The sequence below is a fragment of the Triplophysa rosa genome, linkage group LG25 (assembly GCF_024868665.1).
Source record: "Triplophysa rosa linkage group LG25, Trosa_1v2, whole genome shotgun sequence".
Taxonomy (NCBI): domain Eukaryota; kingdom Metazoa; phylum Chordata; class Actinopteri; order Cypriniformes; family Nemacheilidae; genus Triplophysa; species Triplophysa rosa.
In genome coordinates this window covers 4,400,811-4,427,334 of record NC_079914.1, presented here as the reverse complement: position 1 = coordinate 4,427,334, position 26,524 = coordinate 4,400,811, and the positions used below count along the sequence as shown (strand labels likewise).

At 35.4% G+C, this 26,524-nt stretch overlaps 1 protein-coding gene across 2 annotated transcripts; it reads left to right on the top strand.

Moving 5' to 3' along the window:
• Positions 1-3,348: 3,348 nt before the first annotated feature.
• Positions 3,349-11,372, top strand: nicn1 (nicolin 1). Of its 2 annotated transcripts, XM_057325893.1 has the most exons (7): positions 3,349-3,528; positions 4,268-4,400; positions 4,871-5,041; positions 6,572-6,685; positions 9,056-9,124; positions 10,774-10,878; positions 10,969-11,368. In XM_057325893.1, the coding sequence occupies exons 2-7, from the start codon at positions 4,275-4,277 to the stop codon at positions 11,008-11,010; spliced, it is 627 nt and encodes a 208-aa protein (XP_057181876.1). In that variant the 5' UTR covers positions 3,349-3,528; positions 4,268-4,274; the 3' UTR covers positions 11,011-11,368. The 2 variants fall into 2 exon arrangements, with proteins under 2 accessions (XP_057181876.1, XP_057181877.1); XM_057325894.1 differs by lacking the exon at positions 6,572-6,685 and having other exon boundaries at positions 10,969-11,372.
• The last annotated feature ends 15,152 nt before the right edge of the window (positions 11,373-26,524 follow it).

The following is a 26,524-nucleotide window of genomic DNA, read 5'->3' as shown; positions in this document are numbered from 1 at the left end:
TGTGGTTCAAAACCTCTATATGACTCTTTCTTCGGTGAAAAACAAAAGAAGATATTTTGTTTACAATGGAAGTCAATGGGGTTCAGTGTGGTTTGGTTATCAACATTTAACCAGGTACATAGAGCAAAATTAAAACAACACACCTAGAATATTGCAGTCCCTGAACATATTGTATTACATACAATTTGTTAGTGAAAGCACAAGGCAAGAGGTGATGGTAAATGTAGTCACATGTGAAATGGTCATAAGCATTCTGCTGTGCTTCTAACACCCTTTAGTTTAGATTATATTGACAATATAACCACTAATAACTTGATTTAATGGATGATATTTAGCAAAACATAAGCGAAAACACTTCAGCTGTCTTGACCTCTGTCGATCAAGGGCATACCCACATCGTGGGGGTTTTATTCTTAACCAACCTCTTAACAGTGACGATGAAAATAAATAAATAATACAAGTACATGCGTTTCCTTTTTGTCAAAATGTTTCACAATACTTCAATCAGCCTGGCGGTAGTGCTGGCTGCGAGGCACTCACAAGCGATTTTCCCCCCATCGCAGACCCCCATTTACAATGCACGCACGATGAACACATGCACAATTTGTCGCCATTCTTCACACAGAAATACAGTTAATGGACCTCTTGATAATAGCATCTGGAACAGGCATTATCTGCCTTTTCAATATCGCCTTGAAAAAAACAGTTTCCTCAATGAAGCTGATTATGTCCCAAAATTACAACAGCTATTCAGAGACGGGAATGACATCCAAGCAAAAGGGCCTGCGACTTTTCAGATGCATTTTTAGATAGTCATAAATGACCTACATACTGGAAGTGTGCTAGACAAAAAGCATCTATTATTCATGAAGCCAAGACTCCCTCAAAATGGGATTTTTTTCACAAAATAAGTGCAGGAAAAGAAAAACGGGCTATTTGAACAATTCTCCACAGGCAAGTTTTGCTTAAGTTCATGCACTTAATGGAAATATTTGCGCAGATACAAACCGCTTAGATTTCATTGTTAAAATATATTCACAGTCAAGAGTATCTGGGTGTGCACATAGTGCTAAATTCATTTTGTAATAAATCCTGATGTAAATGTAAAAAAATCAATGTCAATTTAATGCACATATTTAAAAGAGTACTGAATTGATGGAGCAACATTTTGGTTTGCTAACATATTAAAGCTGAAAGGACAAGGCCTTTGTGCATTTTACACCCATGACTCACTCAACCTACTACACAAACAAGTGAATAAAATGTTGTTGTGCATTCCCAAAATGTTAAAGCACGACCTAAAATGCAGTTAGTCATAATGTGCCAGTTTCCTGACGTTCAGCGGTTCATTTGGAAACATCTCTGAAGAATCCTTCCGACTCGTATTCCTTTCCTGCAGGCTGTCCTTGAAGGTATTTTCCATTGCTTTTCAGCCAGAGCGAACCATGTAGCACGTTTCAGAGGGGGTGTGTAATTCTCCCTTTTTTGTTGGAGCGCTGGACTGCGTGTGTAAACCGTTACGATTAGCGCCGTCCGTAAGAGCCGAGAAGGTGATTGTGTGCAGCTTAGATAAAAAATCCCCGGGTCTAAATATTAGCTGCCTCAATGAGCCCATCTTGTCCCAGCTGGGAAAGCATTGTTATCCCATTTCCCAACGTGAACCTCGGAAGAGCTGGCTTTTGAAATTGTCGCTCATTTCTGTACAATTGGGATCCTGGATGTTTGCCAGTGACGTCCATGCATACATAACATTTTCTCGGACTAAAATTGAGGTACAGTCTCTAAAAGTTTAATGCATGCATTAAATGAAAAATGTTATTAAATAAATAGTAAACGATAGTAAAACAATACTTTATTATTACTATTATTATTCTTGTTGTTGTTGTTAATAATAATGTTATACAGTATGTATAGAATATTATTATAATGCTAATACTATTGATATTGTTAATAATAATAATAACAACAACAAAATATAGATAATATAGCATTAACAATACATATAAATAAAGAATTAAAACATATTTACTATTTCAAGTAAAAAAATCTAATTATAACAATAACAACACTACTACATCATAATGACAAACAAATAAAGGATAAACCGATAGACCTACACACCCTCAAAACCCCCTAGGAACACTGTAATTCAACAATAACTCTTTCTTTCCATCTATCCTAGCACTAGGTCAACAATGGTCTTAGCATGAATCTCATGGATAATTATTCATCCATAATTATCAGGGCTTTGACAGAAAGAGCATGCTACTGTACATCATGCATACAGAACTGCAGACACACAGAACCCAAATGCATTTCCCATAAGTGCTAAAGCCAATTATAGTGGCATATAGCACAGGCCCAGCACATGCATTAGCACAGAGCTGTCATGCATGAGTCTGCAGCCGAAGTACGTGTCTGCCCTCTGCCTGTGGCACAAAGTAAAGTAGTTTTGATAATGTGTGACAAACAAAACAACATTGTACATGAAAATGAACAATATGTGTCTGGTTCAGATCCATACAAAACTCATTGATATAATACTTGGGTGGTTTATTTTCTCTTCATTTGTATATGCATGTGTGCCCCAGAGTGAAATGTGGCCGAATTGCATTCATTAGCATTTAAATAACTGGGGACGCCTATAGCTTGTCGTCACATTTTGTAAATTTCTTCTTCCAAAATAATATTACGAAAGCAACATATTTTTGCAACAGAAGTCAATGGGCAAAGTAGTTAATAAAATAAAAACGCACCTTACGGCACAGGTAAAGTATATAACATAAATAATAGTGTAACAAATATATAAGATTTTAGCTTCATCATGACAAGCGTTTTTTTTCAAGTTGTCATTTGTTTTCATTTTTGTTAGCAAAAAAACGATATTTTTGTAAAATACATCCTTTAAATATTTTATCTATGTAAAAGTAAAGGTTGGGGCAAATTGTCTCCAGTAAGTGATGTTGGGCATAATAAACATTATACTTGTGTAATACATTTTAGATATAGGGAAGCTTTTAAAAGTATGGATATCATTTATTTTTAGAAAAAAAGCTAGATTTCTTTTTTAAGCTATTCATTTCAATCAACCGCAGTTTCTCATTATACAAAACTTACCAATAAGGAAACTCTTTGCATATTGTGTGTATAATAAGCCTGATTAGCACTAAAACATTAACTTTTAGTTGAACAATCATGTTTAATGTATACATTTATTATTATTATTGTTATTATTATTATTATTGTTATTAGTATTATTATTACAGTTTTAGAAACACGACATGCACAGTAATGTAGTGTTACCAGTTGTGACTGACGCTGGCCCTTTAAGAGACGCACGTCACACAGCGGACCGGAAGAGACATGCTGCACGGCAACTGTCAACATGACCTGCAGCAATAAAACCGTGAAGAAGCTGCTTTACATGCTTCAACAGATAACTGCAATGGCGCTGCTGCTGTAAAGCGCCTTTTAAGGTCACGTCTGAGCTAAATTTACCTCAGAGAACACGACACACGGCTGTATATAGTAAGTACTGCAGTGATGCTCATTGGCTGCGTTTCAAAAGCGAGTGAGCTACCTACATAGACAGCAACCGTGGGGATCTTGCGCTCGTGCGAACGCTCAAAAATGATGTATGAGTAACGTTAACTGTTATGCAGCTCACCAGGCTTTTGGAAGAATATTAAAATAATGGTTTTGCTGTTTAAGCAAATAAGATTGTATTGCAGATAGTAAATTATTACAAAATGCTTAAGTAGACTATTTATACATTTTGAGAAATATAAATAATAAAAAAACAAGAACGCAACAAGTGAATAAACATATAACAGTTTATTATATATATATATATATATATATATAAAACATGTATAACATATAATTAGACATTGTTTTTTGAATTAGACATTATTTTTAAATACATAAAAAATAAACAAAATTTGTAAATTCGTCTGTAAATTTAAAGTTATTAGGATCTTAGCCAGGCTCTTCTAGTTAATGTGCAAATGTGCATCTATATAAAAATGTACATTATAAAAGCCTGATTTTAATAAAAAGGGTGTCAATTCTATAAAGACGCAAAATTAAAGATGAAAATTATGCAATATGCAACAATGTTGGATCAAATGGGTTTAAATGGGTTTGAAACAATACGAAGAATTAATCATTTTCATTTTTCAATATTTGATCAATCTACCTTTTTGGATACCAGCCATCCCTGGCAGAATTTGAATGCTTTTCACACATTTTCATTTTTGTACTGTAGGTCCATCATGAGTGTGGAACCAGTTAGCTGCACTATAAAGTCACCCGTCGCTCTGCAGATCGGAGACACTGTATCTGATTTATCACGTCCAGGCGTCTATATAACAGACATCACCCTTGCAGAACCCGTGAATGTGAGTATCTCTGACAATGCAGATAGCTTTATCTCTGAAAATGCATGTAACACTTTAACAGCGTACTGCACTAATACGATGAACAAACAGTAGGGTCCAAAGAGTCAAATCACATTGAAAGTCTGAGATAAAAGTTTTAGGGTTTAAAAAAAAGGTGAAATATTGTCTCGTAAAATGAAAAAGAAGTTTTGCATTATTTCTGAGTCCCAAATGAAATACGCAAACGTGTGTCCGTTTAAACAAATGTGTGTCCATGTATGAATGTCAGATGTATTTCACATAAATTTACAGAATATAAACAAAGCAGCTTTACGTAAAACACCACCTTTCAAGACAATACTGTCTTAAAATGTTTCTTAAAGTACTGTTAACAACCTACACTCAAAAGAAAACCGTTTCTTTCCTTCAGCATTGTCTGCCCCAATCCCTCCGGTTGAACCCGCCTGTATTTTCCCTGTGCTTGTGTCTAGATTCAGGAAATCTCTTTCAAGAACTACTACACGGCGTATCTGACGGTCCGTGTTCAGCAGAGGGAGGACGGATCTGTTAAATGGGTCACCTGTCTGAGAAATCACTGCCTCATGGCCAACCCGCACGCCGAGGCAGGATCACATGACTATTTCTCCATCTACAGACAGCAGGTAGGCCAAGGTCAACCATGAGAAACATCTGTTTAAAGGAAATGAAAATTCTGAACATGTAAAACCACACGGTTAACATAGTTCGAAACGGACATAAAGCAAAATAATAAAAATAGTTCAGATGTCCTCTAAGGTCATACATAGGGGTCCAAGGTCATCGTTTACCAGTGCTTTCATCCCAATAAATGTACAGTTTAAGATACTGTATACCTACCGTTGCTCTTTGTAAGCAGACAAGAGAAATCATTCCACAAACGTTGACAATCTCGTCCAAGAATTTCCTTTGAGACAACACCAGCACTTGTGTCTTCGGGATATCATCAATTTTTCAATTAAAGCAAAAAACGAACCGATCTTTCAGCCATCCGAGCATAATCTCAGCTGTCTGAAAACATTACTTTTGTCATCACAGCCATTTGGCCCATTTGTGGCTCTCCAGGGATCTGATGTCCCGGTCTTTGATCTGCGAGTTGTCTGTAACGGCTGCTTTAATGCATTAAGATCAGGCTCCCTGGACTCTTTTTAGCTTCATTTCAAAGACACGTAGATATTAAACCTGTGTCCTTCAGTGAACCCAGAGATGATTGGACGACGGGTTCCTCGCTGATCATTTGGTGTCATCAAACCAAATTTGCTTCGAACTCGCGGGGGACGCCGCAGAGCTCTCACCCCATCTGCTGTAATCTGTATAAGCTGTTTTTGATGTCAGCAGACAGGGCAATGATAAGTAAGTCTTTATTAAGAAGCAAGAAATTATTGAAGACATTGTCCTCCGTGTTTTTAGAAATACAAGGACACGACTTCTGACTTCTACTACTCTGTGGAACACAGAAGGTGAATTTATAAAGATTGTTGGCAGCTTTTTTATGTATAATAAAATGAATGAGGACGGGTAACATCGAGCTCTGAACATCAATCGCCAAACCTCATTGTCTTCAATTGATAAAAAATCTAAAACAGCACATAAAAACAGATATCGCCATCCACTTTGCTAAGACCTGCTTGCAACACTGTAATGCTTGTTATATAACAATGTGTTTATTTATATTTGTTGTCAGGTTATGATTTGGAATAATCATTTGTGATGAATAATCATTTTGCAGAGCAGATCTTTTGACATGAGCAAGCTCGGAGAAATGAATGCGTAGAAACCGTCCCTCGGGGATCACCACTGACAGCTGAATTAGAAAGAAACTTTGATGTGGGTTTTGCTTACATACTTCACAAACATCAAAACTCAAGAAGTCAAGTTTTGTTTCGCAAATCCGGCAGTTTTCGAGGGGAACGATCAATGATTGAACAATGAATGTTATTTCTGGATGACGCTTGTGAAATTATGGCTTTGTTTGTCACTTTTTCTTTTCCCATTGTTAATTAAGAAACAGACGTCTTTAGTGTATCCGTCTAACATTCATTCGGAACGACGTTCCATTTCATTTCTTTGAAAGCTATATATAAAAGACCCAGATTTTCTTTCAAATTGTGTGACGGCTTGCTGAAATCTTTTGTTCTGTATTTTGGGGTTTTCAGATGTCGGCCAAACCTGATAATGTGATGACAGTTCGACTCATCCTTCGACAGCCCTCTTCAGAATGGCTTAGTTTTAACATTGAGGAGATTAACATTTATCCATGTGTTAAAGAGGTGTGTGTGTGGAAATTCTTGTTATTTTTGCTCAGATATGAATGCATTGCAAATGGATAAAATTGATTAAGTATAATTAAAAATATATATGTACATATATACATATACATATATATGTATGTATATATATGTGTATATGTATATATACACTCACCTAAAGGATTATTAGGAACACCATACTAATACGGTGTTTGACCCCCTTTCGCCTTCAGAACTGCCTTAATTCTACGTGGCATTGATTCAACAAGGTGCTGAAAGCATTCTTTAGAAATGTTGGCCCATATTGATAGGATAGCATCTTGCAGTTGATGGAGATTTGTGGGATGCACATCCAGGGCACGAAGCTCCCGTTCCACCACATCCCAAAGATGTTCTATCGGGTTGAGATCTGGTGACTGTGGGGGCCATTCTAGTACAGTGAACTCATTGTCATGTTCAAGAAACCAATTTGAAATGATTCGAGCTTTGTGACATGGTGCATTATCCTGCTGGAAGTAGCCATTAGAGGATGGGTACATGGTGGTCATAAAGGGATGGACATGGTCAGAAACAATGCTCAGGTAGGCCGTGGCATTTAAACGATGCCCAATTGGCACTAAGGGGCCTAAAGTGTGCCAAGAAAACATCCCCCACACCATTACACCACCACCACCAGCCTGCACAGTGGTAACAAGGCATGATGGATCCATGTTCTCATTCTGTTTACGCCAAATTCTGACTCTACCATTTGAATGTCTCAACAGAAATCGAGACTCATCAGACCAGGCAACATTTTTCCAGTCTTCAACTGTCCAATTTTGGTGAGCTCGTGCAAATTGTAGCCTCTTTTTCCTATTTGTAGTGGAGATGAGTGGTACCCGGTGGGGTCTTCTGCTGTTGTAGCCCATCTGCCTCAAGGTTGTGCGTGTTGTGGCTTCACAAATGCTTTGCTGCATACCTCGGTTGTAACGAGTGGTTATTTCAGTCAAAGTTGCTCTTCTATCAGCTTGAATCAGTCGGCCCATTCTCCTCTGACCTCTAGCATCAACAAGGCATTTTCGCCCACAGGACTGCCGCATACTGGATGTTTTTCCCTTTTCACACCATTCTTTGTAAACCCTAGAAATGGTTGTGCGTGAAAATCCCAGTAACTGAGCAGATTGTGAAATACTCAGACCGGCCCGTCTGGCACCAACAACCATGCCACGCTCAAAATTGCTTAAATCACCTTTCTTTCCCATTCTGACATTCAGTTTGGAGTTCAGGAGATTGTCTTGACCAGGACCACACCCCTAAATGCATTGAAGCAACTGCCATGTGATTGGTTGATTAGATAATTGCATTAATGAGAAATTGAACAGGTGTTCCTAATAATCCTTTAGGTGAGTGTATATATATATGTATATATATGTATATATGTATATGTATATATATATGTGTATATATATATATATATAGTTACTCCTTACATATTAAAACCAGGCTTATGCAAATGATACTGTAATTAAAAATTTTTTTGTGAATTCGAGCACGACAATGACAGTTTGGTTTTTTTGGTTGTTTTTATTTTTTGTCAGATATTAATTTGTGTATCTTTTTCTATTGTTTTGTGTTTTCATCTCGTTTTTTTTGTTCTTGTTTGATTTCTTTATTTTTTGTTTTATTTTATACTTTTTTATTGCTTTTATTTGTGTTTAATTAATTTTTTAATTTTCATCCTGCTTTTTGTTTGTTTTGTGTTTATCTCGTTTTTTTATTATTATTATTTTTGTTTGTGCTTGACTTGTTCATTTATTTATTTTTGTTTTATTTTCATCCTGTTTTTATTTTTTTTGTTTTCATCTTGTTTTTTAATTGTTTTTGTTTGCATTTATTTATTTATTTCACCCCATTTTTGATGTTTTGTGTTTATCTAAATTTTGTTGTGTTTGACTTGTTTATTTATTTTTTTCATCCCATTTTTTTCTTGTTTTGTGTTTGTCATGTTTTTTTTGTTTGTTTTCAGTTTGATTTTAAACAATGTTTTAGGGTACATTTACACAACAAAACATATACGATAAACAAAAAATGTAGTTTTTGTTTTGCACACACATAAATGTTGCAAAAATTACTCCTATTTACACAAACTACAAGTGATGTATTATGCATGCTAGGCAGTAGTTGGTGATGTCACTGTGTAAAGAAACACAGAAATGAGCATGACGTCATCAATTACACAAAATTTTACAAACATGCGTTTTTGTAGTATATACGGAGATAATAAAAAAATAAACGTTTGCGTTTTCAGGCCCCCAAAACGCTATAGTTTACGTCTCTCTATCAACCACTTGAGTGATTCCTTACTTAACATCTGTTATACAGCTTTGTAACTTCTTATTTTGGTGTCCTCAGGACACAGAATGGGATGTTCCTGCCTGGTTATCCACTCTCACGCCTGTAGAGACATCTCTCGATTTGAAGGTAAGCATTCTGCATCTTAAATAGTGTTGTATAATGTATACGACATCATCCAATGAATATTGAATAACTTGTTATAACATGCTGCTTTTTAAAGACTGCTAAAAACCTTTCATTTACAAACAAGCGTCTTTCTAGTTTCAATGCATGTATGCAGCTCTGATCACAATAGTGACCATAAAGCGTTTCATGTATAAAACTCTAATTATTGATATTTCAAAAGGTTACTAATGACACATCATTTGGATATCTCCATGTCTGGGAAAAATGTGTGATTAAATGGGTTAAAGCTGTGGCCTAAATAACAAACTGAATTGATAATTACGGAAATGTATGAATCCTGTGGGTTGTCGTTTTTCAATCACTGTGCATTGTTGTAATGTCCCAGTTCTCATTTATCTGTCATTTGCATTAGAAAATGTAAGATGCTTGTTTGATGGACGGTTTCAAAGTGTCTCTAGCTCTTCTCTATAGCTTTATTTATGAGCGTGTTGTTTGTTAAAACAGTTTACCACCTGAAAAGCACAGGAACTAATCACAATTCATAATTAGTTTTGTATCTACAGTATATAGTATATATAGTAGAATACATCCAGCATAAAGCATTGCGACCGTGTGAATGGATTTTCAAGCTTCTACAAATACAAAGTGACCTGTGAAGTATAGAACAGAAATGTAGGTTTAAAGGAATAGTTCACAAATGATATCGGGTCTAACTAGTTTTTTAATGATAAAATGTAAATGTTTCTTTGTCCTGTAATGCATGTAGGTACAGAGAAACGTTGCAAAACACATTTAACGCATCTAAGCATATATAGTCCTTTAATTCAAATGGGTTTTAAAAAGAGATTAAAGTCATGTGTGTGCAAACTTTTGACTGGCAGGATAGATTTTTAAGTATTCCAAGTACACAAAGCCTTCATTCCCTAAAGCATTGTGAAGGCATTAAACGTACAAGTCTTTGTCAGGATTACATTAAAGTTAACTTCTAGTTACGTTGACACACTGCTGCTGGTGATGTACTGATTAAAATCTCAGTCTTTAACAATAGGACTCTTCTCACAAAGAATAAAAGAGCTTTAAATGCCATGATAATGGACATATTTCCTGATGTGGCATCTCTTTTCATTGTATTAGACAACACTGTAAATCTCATAGATTGTAAAAGTTGGCTGTTCATTTATATCTCTATAGCAGAGCTCTACTGCCATCTGCTGCTCAAAACTGAATCTGCAACAGAACCCAAACGATTTTAACTAGCCTACACATATTATCATCTGAAGAATTTAATCCCCAAAATAAATTCAATAAAAATAAATGAATAATCAATAAAAAAATTACTATTCCAAAATGTACATGTACAACAAAAATGGTTTAGATCATCTATCTTGAGGAGGGCATATTATAGCCTAAGCATCGCATACGGTTTATAGTATGCATTTCATTTCTTTTAAAGCCATGCGATACGTTTTTTTTTGTTGAGTAAATTGTGCTTTATTTTATTTTTATACACACACAGTCCAAATTTGTGTTTCACATAGAAAAAGATGCTTCAGGGTTGGAACGATCTGAGGGTGGGTGAATGAGAGCGGATTCCTCTAACAGGACAAAGTTGTAACTAGTATTGTCTTATGATTTGGGTTGTGTGTCAGGGGCTTCCGGACCCAGAAACGGTTTCCTCCAGTATTCAGCAGATGTGGGCGCTCACCGAGATCATGCAGGCGAGCCAGAACGCAGCTTCCATTGGACGCTTTGACGTGAGTATTATTAATGTTATCAACCTTTAGCATCACGTCTTCATTTAGTACAGAATCAACACATTTTTCTTTATTCTGTTCCAATTTCAGGTCGATGGCTCTTATGATGTCAAATTACTGTCGTATATGTAAGAAAGGACTATTTGAAGGTTAAATCAAAGTTTATTTAATGTTGTGTCTTGATATGCTGTCTGCCCTGATAGATTCATTCAGTATGGGTCCCTGTAGAGTTTAATGCTACGTTATTTCTCTCAAAGCTGCAATGTAAAACTTTAGCATCTCTTTTACCATCATTGTTGAAAACATAACATTTGAGACTTTGCTCCATAATAAAATTCCTTAAACTAATGACTTTATTTTATACTTTATTTTATATTATTTTATAGTATATTGTATTTTATATTATATTTTATTTTATTGAAATTTGAAGAGGTATATGAATTCTGAATATACACCGTATATGTTCTTATGCATCTTTTCTTCAATAAAAGATATTCCATGTGTAAACGTTAGTCTCTAATTTATCCTCTCTAAATGCAACTATAAAAATATTGTTTTTAATCATAAATGTTGTTGTCATTATGTGGAACCAAGACATAAGATAAATACTCCCGTCTAGGGAAATTGTCTTCCCCACACTAGCACACTAAATATAAAGCAGTTGATAATCTTCGCCGTGGAGTTTTGAATCGCTCTTTTCAGACTCAACCAACCTCCTGACGTCTATTTTTAAATGTTAATGAAATGCATCTCATTTTGAGTTAATTAAAACTCAATGGACATGTTCATGGTTGCCAGGCAGTGATCAAGAGCGACTCCGCTTCCTAATGCTAATCATTGGAAATCAATGGTCGAGCCTCCATCTGTCTCCTCTGGCATGTGCGCACATCATCCTCTCTGCAACATTAGCCTGCAAATGGAGCCCCCAAAAGATTCGTCCCCACAATGTCAGACTTAGTCATTTGCTGCTAATATCACAAAGTTGAAACTAACTTTAAATACGCGAACGAACGTCATTAAGTGTCCAAGTGAGTTTCCTTCTAAAAAACACAGAAACCATCACAGAAAACCTAATGGATTTATTGTTTATAATGGGAATTGTATTAGTTTCAGGGTTCCTACACATTTTCCATTTCGAAATTCCACACTTTTCCAGACTCAAACACACAGACTTCCCTGAAGATTTTTCAGACCATATTTAACATCTGCAAAAAGTCGTGGTTTTAAAAATATAACTGTTCACATGTATATGATTATAATATTTTGCCAAATAATCAGTGGACTATTGTAGCTATACCTCATACAAATGAATGAACACCAAACAAAGACATGTTCAATGCACAACATTTTATCGGAATTTAGTGCCATGTTAATAATTTGTCAAAATTAAATAACTGTAAACCTTCAACCCACAGCAACAGAAGGATTGGTGAAATAGAATTCATTAATGAACATGAAAAGAGAATTCAAGTCCATTGACTTCTGAAATTTCACGACATTCAATCCGGGCCATATGCAAGATTTTAGAAATACCTCACTGATAAACATAAAAAGACAGACATGGTTTTAGCTATTGTTATCTAATTTGCACTCCAATTGTTCCTAAATGCACATATGTAGCTCAAGAAAATATATATATTTTTTGTTTGGGACAAACTTGTTTTTGGACCTCGGAAACACATGGTCAATGTGATATTTTTATACAAATATTGCCAAATTGAAATACAATCAATCTTTCAAGAGCATTTGGGTTTGGAATGACAAATGTAAGCCATTTTCCTTTGACTTCTTGTGTAGCTAAAGACAGACATCAAATTACAAAAGTTGCAGACACTTGGTTTTTATTAAAAATAGTTAAAATAATATAGAAAGAGAATTAAAGAACAATAATTCATTGAAATATTTGCAAATAATATTGTTTTAATGGGCTCAACACAACCTATAATTGCACCTGAGTCAAAGCCGTTTAGGAAGAACTAGTCATGTTTTTGTCTCGTTTCAGCATTTTGTAGTTTGCATTATTGGATATTACAATGGGCCATTTAGTCAGGTTCATTATTTAAATGTTCACGGGTGTCAAGCACGCTCAAATTGGGATCGCAAACAGCAAACGGTACAGCAGAACCGGTCTAGTGCCGATCTTTTGGCAGCGCTCGAAACATGCTCAAAACTTCATAAAAATACATTTGTTATCAGAAATTCTTCATTTTATATTTGAGAAAACCGAATAGGGCAATAGTCTGGAAACTCATAATTTTCTCCATACTCAATTTTCTTTTTTCCATACTAATCCAGACCTGGAAAACAATCAAATAAAAATCCATACTTAACCACAACGCGTAGGAACCCTGTAGTTTTCATGGAAACTATAATGGTCTCTGTGGGCCTCTACAGGTAATGTGATGGCTTTTATTGCTGGGGTGTTTTCTGGCTAATGGGAACCTGATGGGAATCCGACCCAAAACGCACTACATATTTTGTACAAATTTGTTTATGGTTTACATGGTAAACAGCTGATGGTTAATAATGTTATTGGTTATGGAACCATTCAAATTGTTTTTTTACTTGGTTCTTATTAATGATTATGTTTTCAAAATAAGTGCAGCAGGTTATTAAAGAACCAGATTAGCTATAAAACACGTTAATGAATCCACCTGACATTATTTGTAATGAGTTTCATTATAAGAACAAAATACATCAGCCAAATTGACGACAACTCCTATAAAGTGTCCAATAGATGGCAGTATTTCAATAGGTTAAACAGAAACAAAACATTGCCTAAAGTTTAGTTAAAATGGATATAGGAATTCACGCATGCCCCGTTTCACAACATTAGGCTAATGGCAGCTATTAACCCACTTGAGAATTGGACATACGTAGCCTACTACATTGCATAAACATGATTTTGTGAAGAAAAAAAACAAAATATATTCCTTTCCATATATTTGGATGTATTAAATATTGTGTTTACGGTTGAAAAATGTACTTATTACACTTATTTATTTAAATACACCGAAGTACACTTAATAATAACTATACTTGGTCTAGACTGTTTCAGTGGCAACAACATATGTGGCCCAAAACTTAACTTTCAATAGAACTCCGCAAATAATTAATAGTGTTAATTTGATTTAACCAAATTTACAATAAAATATAAATATTAATTGATAAATTAAATATGAAATTGTTTTATTACAACCAAACATAGACCGGAAGTTAACTTCGGGCCAGACGAGTGCGTCCGATGAAACGTCTATATTTGTCCTCAATATTTCAATGGAAAATTAAAAGTATTAAGTACAGTATACTTGGCTTGTAGTTGTGTTTACTCTTGAGTAGCCCATTGAATGTTTTTAAACCGTTTTACATCCTTATGTCCAAGTTAATATACAGTACTAATAAGTGAGCATTTTGGGAAGCAGATGACATTAAACACTAAACTGAAGGTGATCTTTGTAGTACACAGAATTTTATTGAAATCTCCTTAATATATCAATTAAGTATTTTCAATACTTAAAGGGACAGCTAATACAGGTACTTGCTGTATAAAAGCTACTGTCAGTTTTCTAAGAATATTTTGCAAAGTGTACTTTTATAAACTAAAAGAAAAGTGCTACACAAATTAAACTAATAAACTATCAGTATACCTATAAGGTCACTTGTATTTGCAGTATCTAAGTATTCTTTCATAAACTAAAAAGTGGGCCAGTTTAGTCCAAAGTTGTATTAAAATAGTGCACGTAGCTAGTATACTAGTAAACTGATATTAGTGTACTAAATACGCAAGTAAACTTAAAGTAGCCTATACTTTAAGATACTTACTAAAATTAACTTGTGTACCTTCAAAAGTGTACCTTCTTTGTAAGTCTAGCTTTAAATAGCATTCATTATCTTGAAAAACACTCTGAAAGTGATTTTTAACTTCATCTGTAAAGATATAGTTACTGTCCTTAGTGTGAATGGGCCTTTACTTTGGTAACAACTTTTGTATGATCATTTTGGTCAGGGATTTGTATAACTATTTGAAAAATCGGCCAATTCGTATATGAACAACGTGAATCGTACAAAAACATACATTTAGTAGAAAAGGCGGCAATGAAGCCCCCTTAATATAACCATCGCTGGCATAAAATGCACAAATAAGATTGTACAATTTATTACCAATATGACACGTGAAATAATAGTATTAAGTATAATAGTATAGAATTCCTTACAGATTGTGCGGTTTGGTCCATATACCTGGGTTTTTTGGTTCCTAATTAGTCATTAATGGATGTTTTCTCCTTGTTGACCATTTATATAACAAAGAAACTGCACTTTTTCATCGTCACATTTTCTCCCTTCTCGGATATAAATTACCGCTCATACAGCACCGGTCACTGTAAAAGTCATTTGAATAAAAATGGAAAGGATGTCCTTTACAATAGGTCTTAAATGGCATTTTCTCCATTTCAGAGGTTGGCCAGAGGACACTATTAGTCACTGAGAGGCAGAACATCATCCTGAATGAGATTTTAATTGCAACAGAAGTATTGGGAGACTCGCTCTTCATCTACAGACGCGTCCAGTCTCTACTGCCGACCGGTATTCCAATTCTGTATGATCATGATTTACGGTTACGTTTTCTGGGACGACAGATTAACTGTGAAGAAACAATTAGTTTCTGCATTAAAGTGAAACTTCTACCGAAAATGAAGCAATTATCTTTCCGGGCAAACCCATCAGGATCTTTAATAAGTGTCAAAATGCATGAGGATTTGGAGTATTAGAGTACTTAGCTTGCACGTGTTTTTAAAGATCAGCTTCAACCCAAATTTATTAAAAGAAAATATTGCAATTTTTATTTAAAAAATCTAAGGTGACAACAAAAGAAAGTTGTAAGAATAAATGACGTGTGGTGATAAACAAATCAAGTGTCATTGAACAAATATCAAAACCAGCAGGACATCGAGTATAGATGAACTTTTGTCATAATACTCAAAACTGCAGATTTTTCTCTGCTGAGCTCTTGGTGTATTTTTGGCTTGAAAAGTTGCTGTAGATCTTGTGATTTCTCAAACACCCACATTAGCATGCATGAGCTCTTTTCTCATCCAGACCAACAGAGATGGAGCGGCCGTGCTGTAGCCAATTACAGTAATGAATTAGTCACCACACACAATCATTTCTTCTAGAAAAAACACATCCAGATATCTGTGCACGTGATATCCTGGGTGTCCCTGTTTGTCTTGCTGCCGTGGAACTGTCAGACAAGAAATTGGGAGGCGGACACTTCTTTAAAGGTGTAAAACGAATTTTCTACTAACTTTTTCACTTTTGAACGTGTTTACAGTACTACGTAAAATGTGTACAATGTACAAGTTGTGATCATGAAAGTTGACCGTGAAATGTTAGTCCACAACAGCCTCTGTGTATTTCAAACCCCCAAGCAAGCCTTCATCAATACCAATTTTACTGCGAGATAATGAAGAACGTTTATGAGATATAAGTGCATTTCTTATAATTTATCCTCATGGATTCTTCTGTTTCAGCGGCACATTATCATGCAAGCCGCTTCATTAATCTTAAACAAATTACAGAGAGAAACTTCATCATCGAGAGATGCATCCGCAAGAGACACTGACAGGCAAATCATGCCTCATCTGCATTTTGCCTTCATAAACCCTGTCATTGCGAATGCTCAATAACACCATCTTATTGCCAATCATCACAGACAGCAATTCTGCACAGGCAATATTTCATTGTTAGGATAACGTTATCATAATTTGATTCAATTTGCACAAGTTTGATACTATAGTTAATTAGCTTCACTTTAAGCTGTCAAGTTGACAACTGATTACATTGCAGAGTAGCCTATATTAAATATTTTACAATTGTTTCATTTTACAATGGCTCATTCCATTAAATGTGAACAAAACAGAGATATCCAATTTATAGGTGAAATCCATAACTTTTGCCTCTCTGTTGCCATCTCTGTTTGCTTCATAAAACTGCAGGTTACTTTATGCACTATTCTTTGTGTGGGTCTTGTCAAATGACCTCAGACATTTTTGGCTAAATCATACATGACAGTTCAATTTATAAATACTTATTATAAGCTTATAGACCAATCTGGTGTTGACGTCGCGGTTACGTCACTGCCAGCAAAGCAGCAATGAGTGAAACGGAGGAGGCAATTCCTTCAAAAACGTGTTTCTGTGTTGTTGAATGTCAGAATAGGAATGGCAAAAATGATGGTATTATTTCCTATGGAATACTGTCGCTGAATATGCCATTTGTAAGTCTTAACTATTTTGTATACCGTATCTGTGTAATTCTCTAGTTGTTATAAAGGCTATCTCTTCCGGGTTTTTCTGCGACCTAGATGCGCGCGCATCCCGAATATTTACAAACTTTAGCCTATAACATTACGAATTGGGCTACGATGTTTAACTAAGAAGATACAAATGCAGCTGCAGCTATACAAAAATATTGTTATTCTTTGTTTGTAACATTTAAACAATTGTAACAAGGCTTGCCTTGATTTATTGTTTAACAAAACTAGCAGCTGTATGGTAAAATACAGCAATAATTACACATCAAAATTAAATACTAATTATTACACAATAAAAATAAATGAAATAATAGAATAACAATAAATAACTATTGACAGGTGGTAATAATACTAATAATAATAATATCTAACAATAAAAAATATATCTGTTAACAACAACAACATTTATATTAATAATAGTTATTATTATTATTATTATTATTATTATTATTATTATTATTATTATACTAAACGTTCTTGTTGTTGTTAACAGATTTGTTTATTATTGTAGATATTATTATTATTAATAATACCTGTCAATAGTTATTTATTATTATTATATTATTTATCTTTCTTTTATTTACATTTACGTTTTTACATTTAGTAGACGCTTTTATCCAAAGCGAGTTAGAGAGAGTTCAGGGAGCAATAAGCCCAGTACCTTGGTGGTATAGAAAGATTTTAGTTTAAAAAAAAGTTTTAGCTGTGGTAACACTAGCAGAGAAAGAGGAGAGTAGTGACTGGTAGTCCCTTATAGGATTCTTGGTCTTGCGCCATTTCCTTTCAGCAGCCCTGGCTGTAATCCGTTATTCACGGAGGATGTCAGACAGCCAAGGGCAGGAGGGGGTGGCGCGAGCTGGTCTGGAGGACAGAGGACAAAGGTTATCTAGACAGGATGTAAGTGTTGAGCATAAGGTGTCGGTGGCGGTGTCAACATCTAGAGATGCAAAGTTGGAGGGAAGAGAGGATGTCACTTTAGCAGAGAGGGTGCTAGTGGAGAGAGAGCGGAGGTTCCGTCTAAAATAAACAGGTGGTGATGTAGGTGTAGTGCATGTAGGGAGGAGCATGTTGAAAGTGATGAAGAAGTGGTCAGAAATGGAATAGGTGTGACTTGAAAATTATCTGTGGTGAAGTTATGGGTGTAGATGAGATCATGCTGGTTTCCTGATCTGTGAGTACGGCTGTGGCGAGGCGCGTGAGGTCGGACGAGGCGGTGAGGGTGTGAAAGTCAGAGGCATAGGGTTTCTCTAGGTGGATGTTGCAGTCCCCGAAGACTACAAGAGGGCCGCTATCCTCCGGGAATGATGAGAGCAGCACATCTAACTCTTCAATGAAGTTGTGAAGAGGACCTGGGGGGCGATAAACTACAAAAACGCTGAGCCGAGTGGGAGAAGTGATATTAAAAGCATGGTATTCAAATGAATAGTTGTTGCATAGGGAAGAAAGTGTGGAATATTTCCAATTATTGTTGATAAGCAAACCTGTGCCTTCTCCTCTTCCAGATTGGCGGGGAGAGTGAGAGAAGGAGTAGTTTGTGGAGAGAGCAGTGGGTGTGGCTGAGTCTTCAGCACTAATCCATGTCTCAGTAAGACCTAGAATGTGAATGTCAGACTGGCTGGCAAACGCATGGATGAAGTCAGCCTTGTTCACAGCTGACTGGCAGTTCCAGAGACCCATAGAGAGAGACAGAGGTGTAGAAGGGGAGGTGTGAATGGGACGCGCGTGAGAGTGAGCGCGTCGTGCCTTGCGTCTTGGGTGAGAACACTGGCAGCGGTGGATTACAGGAATAAACTTGAAACACATGGTGTGTTTTTATTTTTTGTTTTTATTATCATTATTATTGTTATTATTATTATGTTATTATTGTATTATTATTATTATAAAAATATTAATATAACAACAACAACAACAATAATAAAGTATGCATGATTATCTCACCAGACTGATGTTTGATGTAGGACATGGCTCATCCAATTAGATTTTAGTGCCTGAAAATCCCATTTCTATAATGTAAGTGTCAGGAATCGGTGAGGGAAGAACCCAGATGCAGGCAGCGTTGGTGAAGGGGTTAACACAGATTTATTAAATACTAAACAAAACACCGACAATGGGGAAACCATAACAAAACACGAACTAGGGACACAGTAACAAAAGAAGAATTCAAAACAAAACACTTCCCACGAGGGGGCAAAAAATAAACTAAATAAAGTGATCGACACAACGTCTAACAAACACGGACTAGGGTAGGCAAGGCGCAAGGCGTACACGCAGGGTAAATAGCAACACGCAAACAAGCACAGAAGCACGACTTCAATACACAACGAACAAGCACAAGACAATAAACACGAGGGCTTTTTAAAGGGGAATAAACGAGGGATGATAACACAGGGAGGGTGACGGGCAGGTGACAAGGATCAAACACTAAGGGGAGGCTAACGAGGGAATGAGAGGGCGGGGCTTAAAGATGGGACACCGAGAGAGAGTATATGGAAGGCCGAAAGGGTCAAATCTCTCTCTCCACATATAACCTAAGGCTTTGCCATGACTCTGCCACAAGACCAAGAAAGGCATGACAGGATGGGATAGAATCATGACAGTAAGATTCTGAATATATGATAACAGTCAGAAAATACAGTTCTCCCAGACCTGCTTGTTTAGGAGCATCTGTTCTTGTTGAAATGCACTGAAGTATAACTGTCAATAAGAATACATATTACCGATAAAATCTTGAGTAATAATCTAGCCTCTGTTAGGCAGCTGCTGATGTAAGTCTCTGCTCCTGTCTTTGTTATATTCTTATCTTTTGCAAACTGAAATTGATATGACATTTGGCACTGCAGTGTGTCATGCAAATAGTGATGAATATGCATCGCTTGCTTTCCGTCTTTTGTATCTTGTGTACTCTTTGTGTTTTGTATTATTCTCGCTCTCATGTTTCTTTGAGTTATGTGGTAATTGATATGGTAATTCTGTTCACGCAATGAGAACTGAAATACAGCCGACCCGCACAGCAGCATGTGCAAAAATTGTGATGCTGTGATGATTTTAAAACAGTGGGCGTTTTCAGAGGATATCAATTAAATGGTAAGATGATGAGTCTCAAACTGGCATCATACAAAACATGTACGCTTTCCAAAATTTCAAGCAACTGCCCCCAGTTTCAAAATAAACCCAACAGAGGGATCAAGGCCCAAAGTGGATTGATGTGCATTACCCCGCTTATTACACGGCTACTTGGCACACAAGTAAATATTTGGACAAAAAAAATATGAATTATAAATATTTGATTAGCTTATTTGCTGCAAATTCAAACCTGGCATTAAAAACGAAACAATGGCATTTTACCGGTCAAGATGACTCACAATATCTATGAATGGTATGTTATCGGTTTTAGTTGTTATCAGGACTTAATTGCAACCAAGTTGTTGTGTTGTGCTATGCATTGTGTTACATGCTATGTAAGGTAAGGTAAATGTATGTAAATGAACTAGTCAACTTTGACAACATAAAATTAGTCTCATTGACAACTGTCTTTTCAGAACATTCATTTTCTCCCTATAAAGAGTACAAGGTGTGAAAGAAATGAAATAATTTAGTTCAGATCTATGAGTACTGAAAAAGATAAATTATCTTCCCATTTACCCAGTCACAGTTATTCAAACTGTTTGTTGTGGATTATCCGAATAGATCTCCGTGCAGATTGGTGGTAATGAAAGCAGAGTCTTCTGTTGGTGCCTCATGGTGGAATTCTTAAAGGGATACTCCATCCAAAAATTTAAATTCTGTCATGAATTACTCATCCTCAAGTGGTTCCAAACCTGTATACATTTCTTTATTTGGTTGTACACAAAGAAAGATATTTGGAAGAATGTTAGCAACTGACAATTCTGTAGCACCTTTGACTACCATTTTTTGACCACCCCCGAAATCTCAGTTGCTAACATTCTTCTAAATATCTTTCTTTGTGTTGACCAAAACAAAGAAATTTATACTTGAGGTTGAGTAATTCATGACAGAATATTAATCTTTGGGTGCAGTATCCCTTTAAGCACTTTGTTTAGGCAACAAACAACCAGATCACACAGTAATACGTAACTATTTCAAGAGGTGTCAATTTAGCAAGAATTTGTACAATCTTAATCTTAAAAAAAATAAACATACGATATTTTAGAAAAATCAAGAATGATGTCCCTTCTCTAACCTCCCTAAACCTATTGTCTCTATAGGCAAAAGCAGATCTTACTAAGACATACAATATCGTAAAATAGTTACAGTAGTTGCAGGTTGTAATGCGATTGTGTTGACTACAGTTGCTAACAGATTAGCAATTCACTCTTAAATTAACATTTATTTTCTTTGTGAATTATTTCTTATGAAAATGTAAGTCTGTGTGATGATGTAGATGAGAGGTGAGAAATGATATATTATTTACTCACAAGCGAACACATGCTACTGTCATGTGAAGTCTGGGATATTGATGTGCTACATTAGCCAGTCACCACTACATTCATCTCAATGAAGAAAGGACATGCATCATGAAGGGTTTCACACACACACGCAGATTGCACAGCACAGATTTAGATATCATTTATCTTCTGTAAACAGTCATTTATATAGTATAATGTATAAAACAGTCTTTGGGAGTGGGAGCAACTGTGGGATGATAAATTAGATGGCATTCGTCATAAACCAAGAGTCAAACTCACATGAAAAGAAAACATTCCTGTAATATACTTTACAAAGTATTAGGGTACAATGGGGCAAAAGGCTTCATGGGGTAAAAGGCTCCTTTGATTTTATTTTCCTGTAAAACACTACATGGCACACAAAAAACTACTGTAGCACTTTCCAAAGCATTTTCTGCAGTGTTTCTATGATTTTAAAGGACCATTGTGTGATTTTATAGCAGCATCTAGCTGTGAAGTTGCAGATTGTAACCAATGGTTAACTCCATCCTTCCCTTTCGAAGCACTATGGAAGCTGAGATGACAAATATATTTATATGTACAGTATATTTTATTGCATTTCTGTCAATAGATCATCCAAAAAATTACACACTGGAACTTCAAATCGTAGATCAAGTTCGAGTCATGTTGACTAAATTTACAAGGTAACCACTATACCAAAGGTAACAACAAACTGAAATGATTAATGAGCCAACAAACAAACATATTATAACCTTTAGTAATGGGAGAGGAAAAAATATAGAAAAAACAGAGGTAAAAAAATAATAAAATCACTGCTAGCGGACAAAATTGCTGAATGCTCAGATATTAGTGCAGCATAAGTGTTGCCCATGACAACCACAAAATATTGAATATAAGATCATCTCTGGAGAGCTCTAATGTTGCATTGACCATTAGAGGTTTAGTGCTGACCATTTGCTTATCTCCTCTCTATTTCTGCTGTAGAATACATTAGATAAACCGCCTCCGCAGTCAATTCATGCACATAAACTGCTGCGAACAAGGAGACAAAATAGACTTTGATAGACTTTAATTTGGGTTGAAAAAGGAGAAATACTTTATACCTAATGTATGCGTGTATATGTGTATGTATATACTGTATATATGTGTGTGTGCGTGCATGCGTGGATAAAATTTAGGTGGACAGCATTATGTAAATAAATCAATAAAAAATATATAACTATCAAATTAAAGTGGACAGCATTACGTAAAGAAATTGATGTGAAATATAGTACAGAAATATAGAATAGATGAGAAACATCTCCAATGTCATATTACAGAAACTGGTATCTTAAAAATCTTAAGAAATTTTATTATCATTAAAAAATGCTTGAGAAACAGTAATAGAAACTAAGAAAGTATAAGAGGCGAAACTCTGGTGCTTTTTGGGGAAAAGACACTAGTTTGGGCTTCGGTATCGCGGGGCCGCCATTTTGGGGTGAAAATGCCAGCTGGATAATACCACAGACATAGAGAAAAGCGCAATAGAAAATTCTCTAATTAAGTCATCAGTAAATTTTGACACATACAGTAAATGTTGTATTGTCTTATATACGTTTCATGTTATCAGTTGTGGAATCCAACCATTTAGCCTACTTCAATTGAGTATTTTCATTTTATGCAACTTTACACATTTACTATTACTATTATTAGTATTATTGTACATTTTAGTCCCCTGGAACACTACAGACATGATGACCTTATAGAACCATGCTGAAAAAACAACGATTTAATGGAATCAATGGTAATAATGTTAAATCCTATTGGAATTAGACCAAAAACACCAAAACACAATACAAAAAGAAATTTTGTAACGGTTTTAATGGAAAAAGCTAATGATATATAATGGTAACCATAAGAATTTCTGTAATGGTTTCTATTTTCTAGCATTACTCCTGAAAAAACAATAGAAACCCAATTCTAATGGTATCCATTAAAATACCATAATGAACCATTAGCTTTTTACAATAAAATTTGGGTATTTGACAGATTAATATGCAAATTTGTCCTATGGTGTGACTGCAAAAATTTAGGGAAAAAAACAATGAAGAAAAAATCTGTCTTGTACTGTTTTTGTTATACACATAAACATTAATAATATAAAATAATGTCATATTATATATATTGTTTTCTAAATTTTACTACATCACACGATTTATTCGTCAACTACCCATTTGTTGTTCAACATTGCCAATGTCCTTAATTAGTTGCTATTAATAAAGTATTTATAATGCTAATACTTGATAACATGGTTTCTAGAGAGCAAAGGTTTTGTCATCATGTATTGTCATCATTAAGGTTGGATTTAAGCTTAAATTATTTTTTTTAAAGCAGCGGATATCGCCATCGCGACAGCAAAAGCTATAGGACTGCTGAGTCGCTTTCACCCCAAAATGGCGAAAGCACAGGGCTGCTACTGTGCGCGAGTGTTGCAGTGGAACATTCTATTGAGTTTCGCCTCTTGGTATTCAATACGCTTTGATAGATGCCATTTAGAAAGATAGGAAGATGGCATTTATACGTTTGTGGTCGTATTTCTTCCGCAGAGCATATTGTTGAGATGCAGCAGCAGTTAACTGTACTTCACTGACAAACAGTGCATCCAAATGTCAAATCGCATGTGGTTTATTGTCGATTAATCGTGTAGCCCTACATACTCACTGTGCCACTGTGCAACAAATCCTCTCGCTCTAACCCATGTTAAATGTCGGCACATTATGCTAATAAAATAAATCTAATAACATTGTTTTCTGATAGGGTGCTTTCAATAGGGAACATTGATAATAAATCAAATATGGCATTGCGTGTATAACACAGACCATATAAAGCACAGAGTCATTGTTTAGACTATAGTAGGTTGAATTTAGTTCTGCTCTGTGATAGTATTTGGCCTGAAAAGTTTGATAAGAGTAAAATAATCTGTTTGAAAGTTTTTCATTCCGACAGTCCCCATATCGATCTTTAAAAACCCAAATCTATCAAGTATTCCAGTTCGATCAACCAGGACCCAGGAAGGTCTACAAGTCCCAAGATATAAATGATCTCTTGCTAAATCACTGACAATCTCCTCTGTTATTCTCTAGCAGCTAGAACAGTGATTCACAGCAAGTTACACCAGTTATTCTCCAAAGCTAGGTGCTATTCGCCAAATATTAGCATTGTTAATTTTTCATGATTTGGGATGTGCAGTTAAAATGCTAAGCTAGATTGATCCCTCTCAGTATTTCATAGAGAATCAAGAATTTCTGTTGGGCTGATGAGCTTTCTGGGAGACCCAGGAGGACTTTATAATGAGTTTCAAATGAAGATAAAGCTTTATCTCAATAAGTTTGTTTTGCGAGGTGAAATTCATCAATAGTAATTCCGATTAAACTTTTCTTTCCTTATCTGCATTTCTTAACTTCTTCTTAACTAAGACCAAACTTTTACTTCCAACTTTACTACTTTAAATCACTCCTTTGTCTTCCATCAATCCGTGTAATAAATGACAAATCACCTGTTAAATGGAGGGGGAAATGCATTAAAATCTCATTTTGTTCCTCTCTTCACTTACTTTTTCAAATGTATTTAGTTTTGAACTAAAGATTAAGAAGTTCCTTTACTTCAGTGGACTGAGCAACATATTGTTGCTGTATTTGGGAAACTTCGTATCTCCATAATGATTTTTTTGGCCATAAACCATTATTATTAGTCACCCGTTAAGTTTGTCAAGGAGTTTATTTAACCTGTAAAAATTATGAAAAAAGTGCTTGTCAACTTCGACAACACAACAGTTAATTATTTAAGAAGTACAAACAACAAATTTGGACATCCAAGGTTTCAGAAGGACAGCGACGATATACAAAGATGTGCAAGTTTGTCGTTAGCATGTTGCTAGGCTATAATGATGTCAAATTAAAAAAATTACAGAGCACTGACAAATGTAGGACAAAATTGTTCACTTTTAACTATATTAAATCAGAGGTGGACAGTAGTGAAGTATTTTACTCTACTCCAGTACATACACTTCTAAAATTTGTTTATCTGTAGCCTACTTTATTATAGGGTTTTTACTTGAAAAAAATATTACTTCACTACATTCTATGGTAGGCTACAATTAAAATGGTAAGTAAAATACTTGAGTAAAAGAAAAAAGTACGAAATTTTAACCTACTAAAACAATAAAGGTAAAAAAAGACATTATTTATAAAAAGTAGTGGAGTAAAAAGTATGATTTAATGCTGTATAGTAAAGTTAGATTTCTTTTGAAGTAAAAACACTGATAACGTACAAAAAGCGGAATATTTCATTTCTTTCCACCTCTATATTAAAATAAGGTTTTGGATAAGTTTTGTCAACATCTTATTCGTACACCATCTTCTTTTACTAAGCTTTAAAAGTCGTAGAAGTCCAGTGTGTAATTTTCTGGAGGATCTATTGACTGAAATGCAATATAATATACATAACTATGCCTTCAGAGGTGAATAAAGACCTTACATAATAAAGTGTCATGTTTTTATTATCTTAGAATGAGCTATTTCTATCTAAATACACCGCGGGTCCCCCTGCATGGAATTCATCATGTTGTTTCTACAGTAGCCCTAAATGGACAAACTGCTCTACAGAGTGCGTTTCGTAAATACGTTATCTCCTTCGGCAAAGAAGAGAAAATGTGATGACATCTTAGTCCTGTGTCAGCCACCGTATGCTTCGAAAGAGAGGGGTGAGGAGTGAGCTGTTGGATGCAATTCGCAACTTCACCACTAGATGCTGATGATGACGTTACATCTGTACAATACTGATGCCTACAGAAAACCATAGTGATGGCGCAAAAGCCTGGGTTGATGGCATAGGCTGGTATAATTACAAAGAGTTTGTGAGTCATGTT

What these genes read in the sequence shown, in the direction of transcription:
- nicn1 (XM_057325893.1), top strand. Translation starts at nt 4,275, where the DNA reads ATGAGTGTGGAACCAGTTAGCTGCACTATAAAGTCACCCGTCGCTCTG. An exon ending in CCCTTGCAGAACCCGTGAAT is followed by an intron (nt 4,401 to 4,870) that starts GTGAGTATCTCT and finishes GCTTGTGTCTAG; the next exon opens with ATTCAGGAAATCTCTTTCAA. An exon ending in TTTATCCATGTGTTAAAGAG is followed by an intron (nt 6,686 to 9,055) that starts GTGTGTGTGTGG and finishes TGGTGTCCTCAG; the next exon opens with GACACAGAATGGGATGTTCC.